Below are 17,228 nucleotides of genomic sequence, written 5' to 3'. Positions count from 1 at the left end.
TTTTTTTTGTTGGGGTTTTTTTTTTTTTTCTTTTCTATTTCTTTATGCTGTGAGATTGAACTTGTCACCTGTCGTGGATCTTGAGACTGGAGTAAACTTGAGAAGGCTTAGAAGTGCAGGGTTTATTTACTTGTTTTCTGACTGGCAGTAGGAATTTCTTCTTTTCTTGCTGCGGTACTGTTACAGGTGTTTCTTCTAAGCTGCTGTGCTGTTACAGGTGTTTCTTCTAAACTGAGATGTATGAAAAGGTGTTGTCATTCACTCCTTACGTTCTGTCTTTCACAAGTCCTGTGTCTGGTGGTTTTACATGATCATTGCTGGCCTGCTTGCTAATAAGTCTGGCATTTGTTTTACTTCTTCTTTACTTATCTGCTTTCCTTGTTGAGCTTTTGGGTTCAGAAGTGGGTGGATTGCCAGCTCCTGCTTAGTCCAAACTCTTCATATTCTTTCAGCTGCGATGCAAAGGACCAGCAGATTTTCTAATAGGTTAATGCTTGCACTGTGCATTGGGGAGGATGAGGTGCACAGGGCTCTGGGCAGGTACATCTCAATGGCACGTGTCTCATCAGGTGCTATTAGTTGTTTGAGGATTTTATATATTTCATTTTTTTGATTGTAACTGGAACTTATTTTATCTTTTAGTTGCTGCTTGCAGCCTTGTAGCATCTCGTATCACTTCATGTTAAAAGCTTATGTTTGAACTTGTGTTTCCAAGAATGAATTATTCTGAAGTGGTGTGTTAGAAGTCCAGCTGGTTACTTTTCAGTGTGTGGGCTCGGGAAATTTGATTTCAAATGGTTTTGGTTCTTTTTTCAAGTACTGAATTCTGGCTTTTGCAACTGGATTTTCATGTTAATTTATAGTGTGTTAATTTAATGCTTGTCTTCTTTCAAAGAGTGGCCCTTTCACAGTTCTTGTTCATCTTGAACTTTGGGTTTCTCTACACAAATGATGGCGGGGGGGGGTGGGGTTTTTTTTTTGAGTTAGTGTGTATAGCCAGTCAGACTTGAGTGTTACCAAAATCCAAAAGGAGAAACCCATTACAGCATTACAAAGAAGATGTTTATGTGCTTGATGCTAAATAAAGAAATCCTTGGATTGAGTATGCACTAATCTGAAGTGTCTGCCCTGCAGCTGAGAGATACCCAACTTCAGTTTGATTCCTTTAGGAGGCCTCATCACAGCTGTTTCAGTGCTTATCTTGTTTTGGCTCTGCTAACTTTGGTAGGCATTCATTTTATTTTCTTTTCCTATTTTGTTGTTTGGGATTTTTTTTCCCCTTAAACTTTGGATGAGGCTGAAATGTGTGAAGCTTTTGCACTTGGCTCTGCCCCTGTATCAGTCCAGTAGCCATCTCCAGTCAAGGGCCACGGGACTGTAGAACACAGTTGAGGTGAATAGTATACATAAGACTGTCCATGTGGCTGTGTTTATAGGAGAACACTCAAGGCTATTAAGCAACTATGCATTTATCACAAGTGTGTCCTTGGATCTGAAGCATGTGTTTTTGCTAAAAATGGTCATCCTGAGTGTTTTACTGCAGGAGTGCTGAGCTAACATACCAGCATGGTACAATGGCAAACAGGGATGTGAGGGGAGAAGAGGACAAGCTCTGGCTCTCAAAAGTGTAATCTAGAGCAGAGGTGCTGGCTCTTGCTGCTCGATACCATTTCACAACTTTCGTCTCCCCTAAGAGAAGTTACCTGTGCTGACCAAATGCTGTCTGAGAAGTTGTATTCTCTATAGATACATTGTGCAGATACTTTACTCTGACCCACCCCAAGAAAAAAAGTTGTTTGTTTTTTTTTTTTAATTCAACTGCATTTATTACAATTGTTATATTCTTTCTGTGGTTGAATATTAGGCTCAACATCTTCCCTGGCTGGTTTTCCAGGCTCACTGAGATAGGGTTGTCTGGAAACTCTGCCCCGTTGTAGCTGCTACTCTGCTTGGAGCATTTGCCTGTCTACCAGGACAGAGTTTTGGCAGAGTACAGACTTTCTTTTAACACTTCTGGAGTTCATTTGTGAAGATCAAAAGTGACCAGTGTATTGAGAAATGCAAGTGTTTTCTCCCCAAATCTAGGCTGAGATTCATTTGGCACTCTCAGGTGTTAACTTTCAAGTTCATTCTTCAGATAACGAAGGTGTATGTCTGTAGAAGTAGTTTGAACAACTGTGGCATTCATGTGTATGAAAATCAAGTAATTATGCATGCTAGATTCCATTAAACAAAGGGTGGCCTGCTATGTCTCCTTTCCACTAAATTAGGCCAATATGTAATAGTAGCTTTTACTGACTAGAAGCGTAGTAGCTACAAATCTCTTACTTCTGGCACTAGGAGCTCTGCTGTGAATTTCAGAACTTGCTTCAAAGACCAGAGCTGGGAAAGTTTGAATGAAAACTGAGATGTGTTATTTTTTGACAGCGAATGGATTGACCATTGGAATGAGCTGTCTGAAGGCAGTGGGGAGCCTCCATGCTTGCTGCTGCAATTCAAGGCCAGAAACTTTTCCTGAAAGATGTTCAAGCCTTTGGTTGCAATTCAGGAGTGATGAAGTGGAAACTTTATGGCCAGCATTATGTGAGGTTCAGACAGGATGGTCCGGTGGGCTTCTTTTTATGTGTTTATGCTGCTAGAGCTCAGATATCTTCTCCATTTCCTGCGAAGTGCCATGCCATCCCACGTGTCTGTCCTGTTCTGAGTATGTGGCTTGGTGAATGGCTGAGCCAACCAACAGCTCCTAATGGCTCATCTTCCTCCCACTTCTGGCAGTGTGAGCCCATCCTCTCCTTTGAGCTTTGGCACTCACCCAGCCTGTCCCTGAGCTGATTCATCCCACTAAACCAGCAGGAAACTATCTTGTTTTAATTGTGTTTTATTCTGGCTGCATTAGTCCTTTTATAAGTTCCTGAGGTTGAATTGTCTCAGAGAGGGGCCAGACAAGCTCAGGAGCTGGTGTAAAGTAATCAGCAGGAGAGTAAGATGGAGAGGGAAGGACAGGCCTGTCTCCTTTTGGTTTCCCGGAAATATTGTTGTGGTTAACCCCATTTTGTGTAGCTTCAGGCTGGAGCATTTTCTTATGGCTCCCATGCAGAGACTGGACCAAAGGGTTCTTGGCCTGATCCTCTGCAAATGTTCTTTTCCTGAATACCAAATCTGCTCTTCCACTGCAGCTTTTCTTTTTCCATATGCATCTCTGTTGTTGCTTCCTTGTTTCAATTTTTGTTGTTTCCTTCCTCTACATTTCCTCTAAGTGACCAGTCCTTTACTGTGTGGAACTTCTTCAGACTCCAACTTAGAGCCATTTGCCTATCCACAGTTACTCCTGGAGATGGATTAAAAATACACAGCAAAACCTGTCTTAGGAGACCAGTCACAAAAAATGGGTTGCCTGGCAGAGGTGGCCTAATAAAACTGGAGTGGAATTGTACTGTGCATCTTTGGGACAGCTTCTGGTTGGTCTGTTTGGATGAGTTCATGTGTGGAAGTCTCATGTGTGTTTCACTGTGTTGTCAAGTGAACTGAGATGTGTTTGTTTCCCAGCCTCATAGGGTGCGATAGCCCCAGGAAGTGCTTCCCTAACTAATCAGTGCCTTCTTCGCTCATTGTGATCTCACAAGCCATCGCGTCTGTGGTGTCACAATGGAAGAGATTCTGGTGCTGTGACATAGCTGACATATCTGGTGATGCCTATGACATATCAGCCAAGGAATGCAGCGGGAAGAATGAGCTCAAGAACGGGAGAGACCTTCCTTAACCCAAGAGTACCCTCCATCCTTTAGTCAACCCTTTCCATGTTCACTTATCTCCTCCATTATAGCAAATATAGAGGGAAGCTGGTGCCTATATAGAGTGAATTGGGGTTTTTTAATTGAACTACTGAGATGCAAATACCTCCCAGATGAGTGGTTGCCTGACTTTGCTCCTGTAACCCTCATCCTTCTGTGCTCTTACCCTCACTTGTTGTATTGCATCTAATTTTAGACTGTAAGTTCTTGAGAACAGGAACCTCTTCATCTCTAGTGGGAAGAGACTGGGTATGATTGTGGAGCGCTGTAAAAACAAAATGATTGATGCCAAGTTGTATCTGAGCTGAGTAATGATGGGACAGCATATAGGCATCCTGTGGCAATGCTTGGGAAAAGTATGTAATGAATTTTCCAAAACACAGGCTTGGTTGTTTAGCAGTGCCAGAGACAAACCCAGCCAAAAGTGAAGGAAATGGAACCATGAAGTATACTGGATTCATGTTCAAGGGATGATACCATGAGGTTAACGAAGTAAAGAAGCAAATTTACCTGTCTAAAACTATGTGACATTATTAAAATGGTTCTGAAAGCTTTGTGTTTTGTTGTTTGTTTTACTTTATGTATTTTTTCTAGTTTTGTTTTGTTGTTTTTTTTCCCAAGTTTGGATCATGAGAGTGGATAAGCTGCTTTTGTTCATAGTCTGTTTCCTGCCTCGCAGGCTAGCCAGGTGCTGTCATTTTTGGACTGTTGTTCATATAATAAAATACTTGGGTCTAGCTTAAGGTTGATTTTTAAAGAAATCTATGGAGTCATCTCTATTGTTCTTCAGTTAAATCTTCACACAACTGAAATATGGGCTCACATTTGACCTCTGAGTATGCATTTGAACAGCTACCAAAATGGAATTTTGTTATACTCTGTTCCAGGTGTTCCTAAATGTATGCAGTTTTGTTCTACAAAAAGCATCTTTATTACCCTATCTTTTTATCCTTTATAATTTAATAAAACAAGACCCTATAATTTAATAAAGTAAGACAAACCTGACTTATATTTTGGATTGATTTTGGCTGCTCTAGCCTTGAGTTCAGTTGTCTGTAGGAGACCAGGAGTCACAGCTGCCGCTATCCAGGCTTTGCACAGGGATTAAAATGAAGCATGAAACTCCCAAAGCTTGCTTGCTTTTATTTTTTTCATTTTAGTTTGTCTTGTCATTTAGATTAGTGCGGGGTTTTTTGGTTTTGAATATGTTGGAGGGGATATACTGCCGTAACAAAGTAATTGATGTGTAAATGGAGGCTCTCATAAAACAATTTCTTGGGTCACCCTTCCAACCTGAACTTAAGTTTTTGTCTTCTTGCCTCCTTCCTTATCAGCTTATCAAACTGGACAGTGCAGGGGAGTATTTTGGGGTTAAAGGCAAGCTGTTAAAGTCATGCATGCCTTCTCTTGCTCCCAGATACTTTAATTAGATGTGGTTGTAAAAGGTAAATATTATGTTATGTGCAAAGAGCCCATTAGCTCAAGTTCATAGGCTAATTCATTATCCATTGAGGAATTTGAATCCTCTGCACATGGTGCATGTCTCTGGCTCTGGGGCTGTCCTGCAGGTAGGAGAGAGCACTTGCAGTGCCCTGCTGGCTTTTGTCACCAGTGTTCTTCATGTGGCAGGAGTTCCTTGCCACCTGTGGTTGCCCCAAGCAGCTTTCCCAGTGGGAAGCTTGGAGCATGATGGCCACTGGTGCAGATTCTCCACTTCCTACTCAGTGGGGCCCATGGGAAGCTGGTGGCAGCAGCTGGCACTTGCCTTTCTCTTGGCTTTCCTCACTCGCTCATGGTCAAAACTGTCTTGATTTAGTATCATGTTCTTGAACCACTAAACAAACAAGAGCTGTGGTCAGCCTGAGCTTGTCCTGTTACCTGCACGTAACTGATGTCCAGATCAGATGTTTTTTCTAATGACTTTTAAAGACAGTTGTCAATTAGATGGTGTCACATGTGGCACATGCTGATATATAGCACATAACACAAACTTTATCTTCCAGCTGAAACACACCACATGAAGCTGTTTCCCATGTTATTGGGTGTTGCAAATATAAAGTGCTGTCGCGTTTTCCTAGGTCTGTGTACAATCTGTCAAAATAATTCCTGAGGTCCAGCCTCAGTTCATGGTCCCATTACGTTTCATATGTATCTGTGTAAGGAATCAGAGCTGTGTGATATGAAATATTAACCTAGTAGTGCTGAATGCCAGATGTGACAGCTTGCCCTGTCTGAGATTGTAATCTGATCCTGTGTGCGTAACAAATATGTATGTGGTGTTTTACATAGGCTTGGAAATGGAATCACTGAACATGTGGATTTATATGGATAGAGCTGCATTGAAGCTGCATTGCTTGCATTGTTGTCTGTTAGAAAAAAATACAGGATAATTACTAGTGCTTTGCATTGTCTTAGCCGTTATAAATGCTTTACATGACTTCTAATAAAGTCTGTTTGCTCACCAGCTATCTCATGCTCTGACCTTGCCAAAGAAGATGATATGAGGTCTTCCCAGGGCACCTAGACCAGTGTCTGGGTAAACATGCAGTTAGAACTTCATTTGGCTGAAGGTGCAGAGTTTGTAGTGGGGTTGCCCTTATTTGTATGCCATCTGTGTAGGGGAATCAGCATGCAATACCCCACTCGTGCACCTTTGTTTAGAGCATTTCTCCCTGCACTACACAGAAGAATAGGGAGGAAGGCTGATTTTAGTATGGGGAGCCTGATCCTGTTGTTAGATATGGAACACCTGCAGAGGTTGTAATGTAAACAGGCACTAGATATTGGCTGTTACTCCCTGTGCTGATGTGCCATGGTACCTGTGGAACCCAGACCTGCCGGGGTCTGGAGTGGTGCTGCCATGTCTGCATGGTGACGAGCCTGAATCCTGCTCAGATTTAACTTTGCTGTGTGGCTCAGTGGCTCAGGAACCTCTGCACTACTGTGCATGGTGTGCACCAGCCTGAAGATTTGTGGGGTTCATGTCTGATGCCCTGGTCTTGCCGGTTAAGATAAATTAGAGAGGTACTGATCTTGCTGCATGTGGGTGGATTATATATGTTTTATTGCCTGTGTTTGATATAGGGGTTGGAGCCTGCCTGCCTCCTCCACTCCAACTGTGTGTTTTACTTTATGCAGTAGGCTAAAGACCAGGTTTTACTGCAACTAACTTAGAAGCTGCTTTGTTCTGAGATATTATGTTTGCTGTGATGTGCCTTCAGATTCATAGCTGGTAGTTTAAAGCACATCTATCTTAAATATCTCTTATCTGATAAAGTATGTATGTTATCTGGAGCAGGTTAGAAGGGAATATAACTTCTATTTGGGCTGTAATGCCTTTTGTTAATGACAGTAAAAGCTGTAGATGGAAAAACAATAAGTAGAACTGAGCCCCTTTAGGATAAAGATGAAGTTGGGCTCTTCATTATGGTTTTGTATCTTGAGTATTCAGTTTTCCAGGTACCTGCTGCCTGGCACACTGCTTTAATAAAGCAAGCACCCCCCAGAACGTGAAAACCACAAGGTGGGGATGCATTTACGCATGGAATTGGCAGTGTGGGCACTGGCTCAGTCTTAAACATCTCAGCTCCTTTGATTTTTGCCTTTCACTCAAAACCTTGGAAAGGGAAGGTTACCAAATGCGTGTTTACTCGAGGCACACAGCGTGCTCAGCCGCAATTATCTCCTAATCTGGTCCTTCCGAGTTTCTCTGGTCTCGCAGGTAAATACAGATTTAGCCGTTATTCAAGGCATATTATTTACCTCATTAAGTGTGTGTTTTGGCACGTGCATTATTTACCTGATGGACTAACGGATGGGAGAGAGCAAACGCTGTCTTTTGTGCAAACAGCCACTTTGTTCGTGGGCAATGATGAGTCCTCTGTTTTGCCTTACCCATTTCGGATCTGTCTCTCGTAGCAGGCACTTCCAGCCCTTCACAGTGGTATCAAAAGCAAGTGCAGGCACAGGGAGGACTCAGAAACCATGTGGATGGGAGGCACATGGTGGGATGGAGGTCTTGCCCAGAGCCTTGAGCAGCAGGACCAACCGTGAGGGTGGAGGGATGGATTTAAATCTCTGTGTAGCAAGATGCGTGTATATACATACACACACACACACAGTTGGGGGGGTGCTCCTATCCTGTTCAAGAAGACTGGGTTGTTGCAGTTTCCCTGTTTTGCTATTGGTCGCTGTACCCAGCTATATAGCACCTCCATGAGTTGGGCTTGAACTCTCATCCCGATAAATCTATTAACAGCCCTGAGGCTGATCTGCTTTTGGCAGTGACAGTCCTGTTGAGTTTTTGCTGGAATGTTTTTAAAGAAGAAACAAGGGGGAATCTAGGTAGACTCACATGGATAATATAAGTTATTACATAGCGTTTGTTAAATAGAAGCATCAGAAGGTGATGGCTGGGTGAGGTGTTTCTTTGGGAGGGAGCTTGTAACCTATAGAGTCCTGCTTATATTTTAGAGTTCCTGAAGTCCCTGGGTGTGGGTTTGTTGAACCAATATCCTCTGAGAGCTACCTGAAGTAAGAAATTGAGTGTAGCACTAGAATCACATCTCTGAGAAACCTCATACACAGAGCAAATGAGAATTTCCCATGGGGAAGAGCCTTCCAGCCACCAGACACATGAATTGGTAATGGAAGTGGGAGGTTTTGGTGCAACTAAAGAGGTGTTTCAGGGCCAAGCTCCTTGGATGGGTTGTAGTGTTGATATATGTATTGCTGTATTTAATTCCTGCCACTTATCAGAAGTACATGAAAAGACAAAAGGCATCCTCAGAAATATCACAGAATGGTTGGGGTTGGAAGGGATCTCTGGAGATCATCTCTTTCCGTGGGGTTTAGAATAGATTTTCTATGTTTTATGTGGTTTGTGTTGTGTTCTGCTATGATAAGGTTCAGCTTTGCATGCTGGTGCCTGGAGCCATGACTGTTGTCTCGTAGTTCTTAATTTAGAACCACTGTTGCAGTGGTTAACTTCCAGTCGCCTGTAATTCTGGACACCTTGAGCTCACTCCAAATGTCATCTGTTGTGCTTAGAGCAGGTTACTGTGTTACTTCAGGTTTCCGATGCTGGAACCTCCACCAGCAAGCACAGAGGAAATCCCTGTCAGAGGAGGACAGTGGAGAGATGCTAGCAGAGATGAGATGTATGTCTGCATGAGTAACATGAGTCTCTCTTCAGTTTCAGATGCCTCTGGATGTTCAATGATAGCACTCCTCCATACTGGAGCAGCAAAGTTTCCCCAAAACTTACTTCCAAGGGCAAGACAAGCTGTGTGCTCCCTCCTCCCAGCTGGTGTTCTCAAAGAGTACAGCTCCATCGTAAGCAGGAAACTGGCGTCCCACGGCTTTGGAGCTTCCATGGCAGCAATGTCATCCTTCCCTCCACAGAGATATCACTACTTCTTAGTGCTGGATTTTGAGGCTACATGTGATAAACCACAGATTCATCCTCAGGTAAATAGTCAATCCTGTTAATTATCCTCTTGCAAATTGCTGCTGCTGTTCTGAGAGGTGGCAGGAAAAAGCACAGTGCTGTCTCACTCATTTTCTCTGGTTTGTCCCACCTTTCTGTTGCTGGTCTTCCAGAGCTCTTGCCAGTTACCTGCTCTCTCAGGAGCAATGCCAAGACCGCTTAGTGGGAATGAAATGAAGGAGCCTGTTTTTCATTGAGGAGGTGACAACTCACATGTAACTGAAACCATCTCTTAAGTCATGTATGCTTGTCATCTGTCTGAACGAGGGGGAGAGTAAAAATTTTTTGGCTGGGAACCTGCATTAGTAGTGTACTCATGGCAACCTTGTTTGATTCTGCAAGGAAAAAGGCTGTTGGTAGCCAAAAGCTTTAGGACAAGAATAGTTTGAATGGTATGAGTATGTGCAACATAATGGTGTTTCTAAGTAGAGAAGAACAATATTTTGGAGCTCTCTGATTTTTCTTCAATTATCTTGCCTGGGTGTTAACTCTGGATTGTAATGAGACAAGAGAGATTTTGCAGTGACTTACCACTTGAGACATACAAAGATCCAGATGAAGTACAGTACCAGCATATTAGTAAATATATTTTCAGTTGTCATCAGGATGGGCCTAGGTTTTCCATTTAAATTAGAAAACTGCTAAAAAGGGGGAAAAAACCCAAACCCCAAACAACTAATATTGGGTTGGTAGCAAACAGAATTTATGAGTCTAAACTGAATTTGGATTTCTTAACCTCATCTGCCAAGCAGTTTGCCTCGTATGCACTAAAATCTGAGTGATGTTCAGCATGGTATCTCATACTAAAGTAACTCAATACTGTGTGTTCATATCTCTGCTTTCTCTTGGGCTTGTCCAAGGGATGCTGCAAGTCAGGATCAGACTTGACTCCTCTCATTCTCAGTAGTGCCCTGGTGAGTGCCACCTGCCTCTTGTGTTTCTTGAAAAATGGACAGCAAATTCCCTGCTCTTTTGCTGGGTCTTTGTGGGAGGCTGTTGTGGTTGTGCATCCAGTTCTGCTAGCAAGGTCTTAACTGCTTTCCAAGTGAGATGTCAGGCTATTTCCTGCATGCTCTGCCTCGGGTGCGCGGACCTGTCAAAGCTGTAAATTGGATCTACCTTGTCCCTTTGGATATGGGCTTGGTCTGTGCACATTTTGATGCAAAACCATGATGCATGTGGAGGTAGTTTACAGCTAGCAGTAAAAGGGAGCATGAGTGGAATATGATTACTACTGTTTTAAGGAGCTTTGTCCCCAAGTCCTTGCCAGGGAAAGTAATGGTCTGGGCCAATGCAGATCTGCTATATATTTTGTTGGTGCGATAGCACCTTTAAGGTGGAGATGTTCTTCAGTGTTGTTTTTCTAGTCTGCTGTGTTTAGTGCCTGTCTGTATCACATCATGTGTGGAAAGGGTTGTCAGTCCTTCACATCCTCACCAGCAAATTAGTTTGACAAATAAAGAAGTGGCTCTTGCTACATGGGAATCAGTGTAGCTGCAAAGGCAGAAGATGCCTGCCAGAATTGGGCAACTTCATAAAATAAGGCTTTAGCTGATGCCCTTACCTACATCTTACCTTTTTGCTGACCAGCATGGCTTTTGTTCTCTTCACTGCTGGGCTTTATGTCATGGTGAGCAAACTGTGCCATGCATGTCAGTGATATTTTGTGCAGGGTTTTAGTGGCAGGTTCTTTCACTGGAGCAGTGGCAGATAGGTTTTGGAGGTTTGGTCTGAGGACACACCTGGGATCTACCTAGGAATGGTCAAGTGCTGATCTTCACCATGATCCTGATCCTTTTTCTTCTTTTGTTTTAATACCTGCAAAGTAGAAGTCTAGATCAATGCAATTCAAATGCATTGGGATTTGACAAGGAGGCTGTGTATACAGAGCTAAGCTGTGATCCAGGTTACATTAAAGGGGTAGGCATAGCTAAGCTTAGCCAGCTCAGCCTGAAGTTTTACAGAGTGCACTTGTCAACATGCAGCACACTTCACATTTCTCACTAACTGCATTTCAAAATATTCTGGTTTCTTACCAGAAACTGCTGGAAGAGCTATCTTTTTATCTACACCAAGGTGTGCAACTGCCACATCTGCTTCCCCTTCCAGTGTGTTTACTTGTGCTTTTCTGCTTGCTGGCTTTACCCCTGGGGAAGTTCTTCATGCTCATTCGGGAGCCCTGATGACTCCTTTGTTTCCATTCCCTTTTATGCTACCCAATCTCTATTGAAGGTCTCATGGTGTGGCCCCAGTAATGGGGATCAAGGAGGGTCAAGGGCAGTGATGTTCCCCTGGGAAGCCATGATCACTGCCTCTTGCTGCCCATACTGCTTTACCGGTCATCTCGTTCCCATGGCAGAGACAACTGAGTGATGTGTCTCCGCTTCTGAGATGCTGTCATTTATAGACTGACCTTGTAATGGGTGTGGATGTTGATTTCCACCAAATGTAGGCCATAGCAACAGATGTGCAGTCCCTGCTGAGCTCCCTGCTCAGGGCGAGTAGATGTGGGATAGGCAAGCTGCCTTGAGAGCCATGGTCTAGGCTCAAAGGACTTCCTGGGAGGAATATGTCCCTGAAATCACAAACCTGCTTTGGGAGAAGGTTATGGAGGGACTGCTGGGAAGCAGGCTGCAAAATACCTTCTGCGTGTTTCTCAAGCAGCGCTCTGTGGAGCCTGTATCACAACAATCCTATGCCAGGATGGGAATGCAGAGGGTGGCTCACAAGTAACAGAGACTGTCAAAATCCTACCCAGAGGTGGTTAATGGAGATGTGCCTGCCTATTCTATCTAGACATCCCCCTGTAGCAGCTTTCTTCTTGCATGGTTTTCGTGTGGCTGTTAAGCTGAGTGCATTAGAAATCACCTGCCAAAACCTTTATTAAGGATGATCGTGAATTGCTGAAAAGTAGAAGAAATTCAGGCTTGTTTCCCATGGCAACTTTAACTCTGCACTCTTGTGCATAAGTATTACAGTGGAATATTAATCTGCAATTACCTGTCTTCATGCAGCTTAGGCTTGGTTGTAGTTTTAAATACCTAGTTCTCAATTCAGCTTCTTACAATGCTGTTTCAAGAGGAATGCTGTTAAAACTGCACGTGACACAGTGATTTAAAGTCTTTCTTTTTACTAAAAATAAGAAAATAATATATATATTTATTGTCTCTTTGCCAGTTATGGCTGGTGGTGCACCATTCTTTTTTGGAATGCTTTAAGTTCTAGAGTGGCAGGCAACAGTTCATGTAAAAGCTGCTTCAGATGGGTTTTTCTGTTCATGTCGATTTTTTGAACAATCTTTTGAAAAAACTTCTTGAGGCCTTGTAGCTAGTTCCTCTAAACAGTTAAAAATCTTGCTAAGAGCACATGAATATCCATAGCTTAGCATCTTACAAGATGCATCTGAAAGAGATGCTGGTTTTTAATCATATTTAACGTGTGTCACGTGCTTCATTGCGATTCTGTTGGGCTGTTGTGAAATCTTATTTTGATTAATATGGAGAATAATATCTTTATTTTAAAAGATGTAGAGAGAAGACCAGTGTTTTGGAGAGGCTTCTGCAGAGTTTGAAGCACCAGGTGCGGTGTAACCCTCAAAAGCTGCATTCTCTGTGGCAGTCATTTTGCCTTGGAGACCTCCCTCATTCTCCCAGTAAGTGGGGACAACCTTGCTGTGACCCATATGAATCTGACAGGACGGGTTATGGCTTCAGGCAACAGAATTAGCTGTATTTATTTAAAACCGATGAGCTAGAGAGCATGAACAGTTACTGAACCCAAATCTCCTGGAGAGCACAACCAGGAGACCACCAGGCAAGACACCTGATGTATGAAAAAAAAAAAGATTCAAAGCAATTTCCTATTTAAAGATATAAACCCAGCATTATTATAGCAACAAGCCTAAAATACCAAGACACTCAGGTGGCCAATTGCTGCAGTCCTAACCTGACCCAACCTGTTTAGCTTTCAGCTGGTTATTGACAGGCCGATGAGATGACTACTTTAAAGCCATCACTCATGTTGCCCTTTCCTTTGCAGCGTGTGGAGACCCCACATCAGTTATGCATCCCAGCGTGCAATTCCCCACCTGTGCTGTTTGAACACTGTATCCTTAGCTGTGCAAACATTACACATCGTTTAGGTGACAAGTTGCAAAGTTAAGTAGATTTGTTGTTACAGCAGAAAGTAGTTGAGCAGCAGTCACCCTGAGAAGAAAATACCCAGGCTAGCTCAGGAATGTGCAAATCCACTGTGTCGTGTTTAAAGGTTTGTTCACCTCTCTGTAAAGCTGCTGCTAAAGGTAACGTGTGCTGCTGGAAATGTTCACACCATGTGCATTTCTGAAGGGAACGGAATGGGTGCCACAGGTTTGTATGTTCGCTGTGCTTTTCCTGCCCTGTGTAGTTGCTGATGATCAGTGTGTGCCTGCGGCTCTTTCCTAGCCTCTGTGGCAGGAGGGTTATTTTGCATCCCCCCCAGTATGATGCTTTAAAACCAGGCAGTGTTATTCCATGGTGTGGCATGTATCCAGTGCTGCACAGGGATACTGCTTTTCAGGCTGCTGTGGGTGCAGGGGAATGGTCTTTGCTGTGTTAAGGTGGTCTTCACTTAGTTTTGAGCAAAACCTTCCTAATAAAGTGCAGCTCGGCTCTTTTGGTGAGAAAGACACAGGACATGCCTAAGTGTTGTGCTTTTCTCCCCTTTTGTGCCAAGCTGGCACTGCAGCCATCCCCGTGTTGTCTTTGTTGGTCTGTGCACTTGTTAGCTGGCAAAATAGCTCTTGGTTATGTTATTTAGTTCCTCTCTGCCAGGCAGAAATGTGCTGTCACCAGCAGCTGTTTGTGGTGTCTGTAAAACCCTGGGTGTTCATTTACATGCAGCAGCATGCCCTTTCTACCCATCCCAGATGTTTTAGTGTTGCTGGCAACATTGATCATTTGTGCTGCTCAATATCAGGTGAAGAGGTTGGGTCTTGAAATGATTTGATAATTCTGCACAGGCTGGTTGCCTGCGGTAAAAAGGAGCGGAAGTGAAAAAGGATATAGTGTAGATGTCATCTCGCAGTGGAAAGGTAACATTTGGAAATGTGTGTGTGCTGTTTTTAACCTGATTTGAGTACTAAACTTCCCCCAAACTGTCAAGCTTAAATTGTTGTTGGCTGTGTCGTCGGAGATTTTCTGAGTGGTTAAGTATATGTCAGTAGTGCTTGAAGAAACAAGTTGAAGTGTTGATGGTTTTGGTCTATATTTCTCATCCCAGGTGTGGAAGGAGGAGGGAGGTTCTGCCTTATTCTTGTTGTCTGGGTGCTGTTGGAAAGATCAAAATAGCTTTGTGGGTTTTGGCAAGGCGAGATGATGCTGATGGTGAGAGGCAGGAACCAGCCTGGAAGCATGTGACTACCAAAGGTTTTATTCAGGGTGGCAGGACAAGGGTTGTGAGACAGCTGTCAAGATTTCAGATACAATGGCAGGTATGAAAGGAGTTCCAAAGACCACAATGATAAGTTTAGGGATGAAATGTCATTTGTGAGACATATGGATCCTCCTTTTCTTGGCTTTATAAGAAGGGACCTCGGCTGCGGAAGTGCTTCACTTTGGATTTCATACTTCAAAAAAACCCTTGAGGCTTTTTTAAAAGGATGCAAAAGAGAAACAGTGAGTGTAACCAGGGGTCTGCAAAATACAACTCTGAGTGCAGGCTGGATAGCACTGGGGTTGTGTTCAGCGCAGTGATAAGAGTGGTCTGTCTGTATTTTCCTGAGATGATGGTTGGACTTGATGATCTTAAAGGTCTTTTCCAACTGAGTTGATTCTGTGATTTTATGATGAGGTCTTGCATTGCAAAAGGCAATGTTCTGGCCTGTGTCTGCTGTGGGTAGAAGAGCAGCCATGAATTTAAGCGGCAGCAAGGGAAATTGTGATTAGACATTAGGAAAAACTTCCCAGTGATAAGACTAATGAAACGGGAGGATAGAGTGCCTGAGGAGTATGTGAGTCTCTCTTATTGGAGTCAGTAAAAACAGCCTAGACAAAGTCAGAAATTATTTAGGGGGAGGTGATACTGCCCTCAGGCAGGTGCATGGACTCTCTTTTAAAGCTCAGGCTCCTGGAGGCATGTGATTAGATGTGAATTTCAGCTTCTATTAAAGAAAGAGAAATGGTCCCTCACCCTCACAGTTGTAAGGATGCACCTGGAAATAAAAGCCAGGTTTGATGCCAGCACAGAAACCAAAATGCAACTTCAAATTTATCTTTGAGGAAATCCAGCCTTTGACATTGGGCTCCAGCATGAGTGCTGGGGGTAGGCACTAGGTTCACCTAAGAGCTGGGGGGAGGAAGAGACCTTGGATAGTCAATGACCGGGCAGCAGAATTTGTTTTCACATCATCTTATCCTAGTGTTTAATGATCTTCCCATATTCCTGCTAGTTCTCATGTGTTTTGATTTTGATTTGTATTTTCCTTCATGCTTTTCTGGGATATAACAGTTTTTTAAATGTATTACATTGTTGGTTGCATGCATATGTGTACTTTAAGCTAGGTAGTGATGGAAAATGAAATCTGGGGATCAGCTGCTTCCCCAGAGACCTTTTGACAAGGTTAATCAGTACACTGAGTAACTTACTCAGGACAGGAGTACTGAGAGCCTTCATGCTGTGTGTGCAGATAGGCATCCTTTGGAAAGTCAGGATAGCCCTGATTCAGCAGAAGTCCTGCTGTCCCCCAGTGCAGAGGTGTTGCCTTTATGTACTTGTTTTGGTTAGTTTAATAGAAATTTAGACGTGGGGAAAAGACCTATGAGGTCATCTTGGTTACTGCCCTTGAGTGCCAGTGCAAGACTGCTCGCTTGGAAACAGCTTTAGTTAAAATAATAATTAAGGCAGAGGATGGAAACTGGGGAGGCAGATCTGTTAGGCCAGTGCTGTCCTTACCATGTCCCTTTTCGATTTTAATTGCCATGGAAAAAAAGGACAATCATAAGGCTTTAAAAGCTCTGATTCTTCCTGCTCTTCAACCCCCCGCCCCCTCCCCGATCTTGGAGGCATCAACTCTCATCTGTCAAAGTGTAAATCAGCAATTAAAACACAAACAGTGAAATGCCAAAGATGACCTGAAGCACAAAGCAACTGACAAACAAGTCCGGACAAATCGGCGGATAATTTATAAGCATTGCCCTAAAATCTAATTATTTGGCAATTCGAATTTGCAGCCGGCCAGGGCTGTGCAATAAATTTAACCCGCCATAAATTATTTAGGAGCAGCCCGTGGTGTAAATCAAAAACACGAGTGTTTGTTTAAGAAATAAGCTCCTTGTGCATAAAATGACTTTTTTTTTTTTTTTTTTTGCTTTAAAGAGGAGGGGGGAAAGAAGCATCCCTGAACAAAACGAGCTAAGGCTATGTCCCTCCATGGAGACTTTCTTGCCTCTTCCACCCTTACCTTTTTTGAAGGTGTAAAGGGGTTCTTTGGTAGGAAGTTTCATGCTTTTCCCTACCAGAAAAAATCCCTTTCTCTCAACGGCCTCTGCTTGTTTTTATTGCGTTTTGAACAGTCAGCTCTGATTTTTATGGGCATCTTTTATTCTTGTGTTTATTAAACTTCTTCATATGGGGGTGGGAGTAAGGGATAAATTATTCTCTGGTAGATTTTGAACTGAATAGGCCAGACGGTCTTCCTCAAATATATGTAACTGGATGTTCTGAAGTGGGCCCTGTCCACTTCATTTGTGGACTTCTAGATTAAAAGGCTTTAAAAGCCGAGAAGTTCTTACTGGGCACTGTGTTCTTTTCATCTAATGATGTTGTGTGCTCCAGATCCAAAAGGATAAGCAAAAAGATTCCTCTGTGGGAATTAGTGTAACTTCAGGTGATTTCTTCTCTGAACTCCAGAGATCTGTTACAGGAAATTATTTAGCGAGTATAGTTGTGTGCTTGTTCATTTCTTTTATTAG

At 43.0% G+C, this 17,228-nt stretch overlaps 1 protein-coding gene across 1 annotated transcript in view; it reads left to right on the top strand.

The window, feature by feature from the left end:
* The first annotated feature begins 8,990 nt into the window (after window positions 1-8,990).
* The window catches only part of ERI3 (ERI1 exoribonuclease family member 3), a 120,177-nt gene continuing 111,939 nt past the window's right edge, over window positions 8,991-17,228 (top strand). The window contains exon 1 of the mRNA XM_010010316.1: window positions 8,991-9,260. Within this exon, the coding sequence (XP_010008618.1) occupies window positions 9,009-9,260 (252 nt within the window). The 5' untranslated portion in view covers window positions 8,991-9,008. The remainder of the gene's footprint in view (window positions 9,261-17,228) is intronic.

Source organism: Nestor notabilis, unplaced genomic scaffold, assembly GCF_000696875.1.
Source record: "Nestor notabilis isolate BGI_N333 unplaced genomic scaffold, ASM69687v1 scaffold8042, whole genome shotgun sequence".
Lineage (NCBI taxonomy): Eukaryota > Metazoa > Chordata > Aves > Psittaciformes > Psittacidae > Nestor > Nestor notabilis.
Note: the sequence above shows the minus strand (reverse complement) of the source record. Positions and strands in the feature narration are given on the sequence as shown.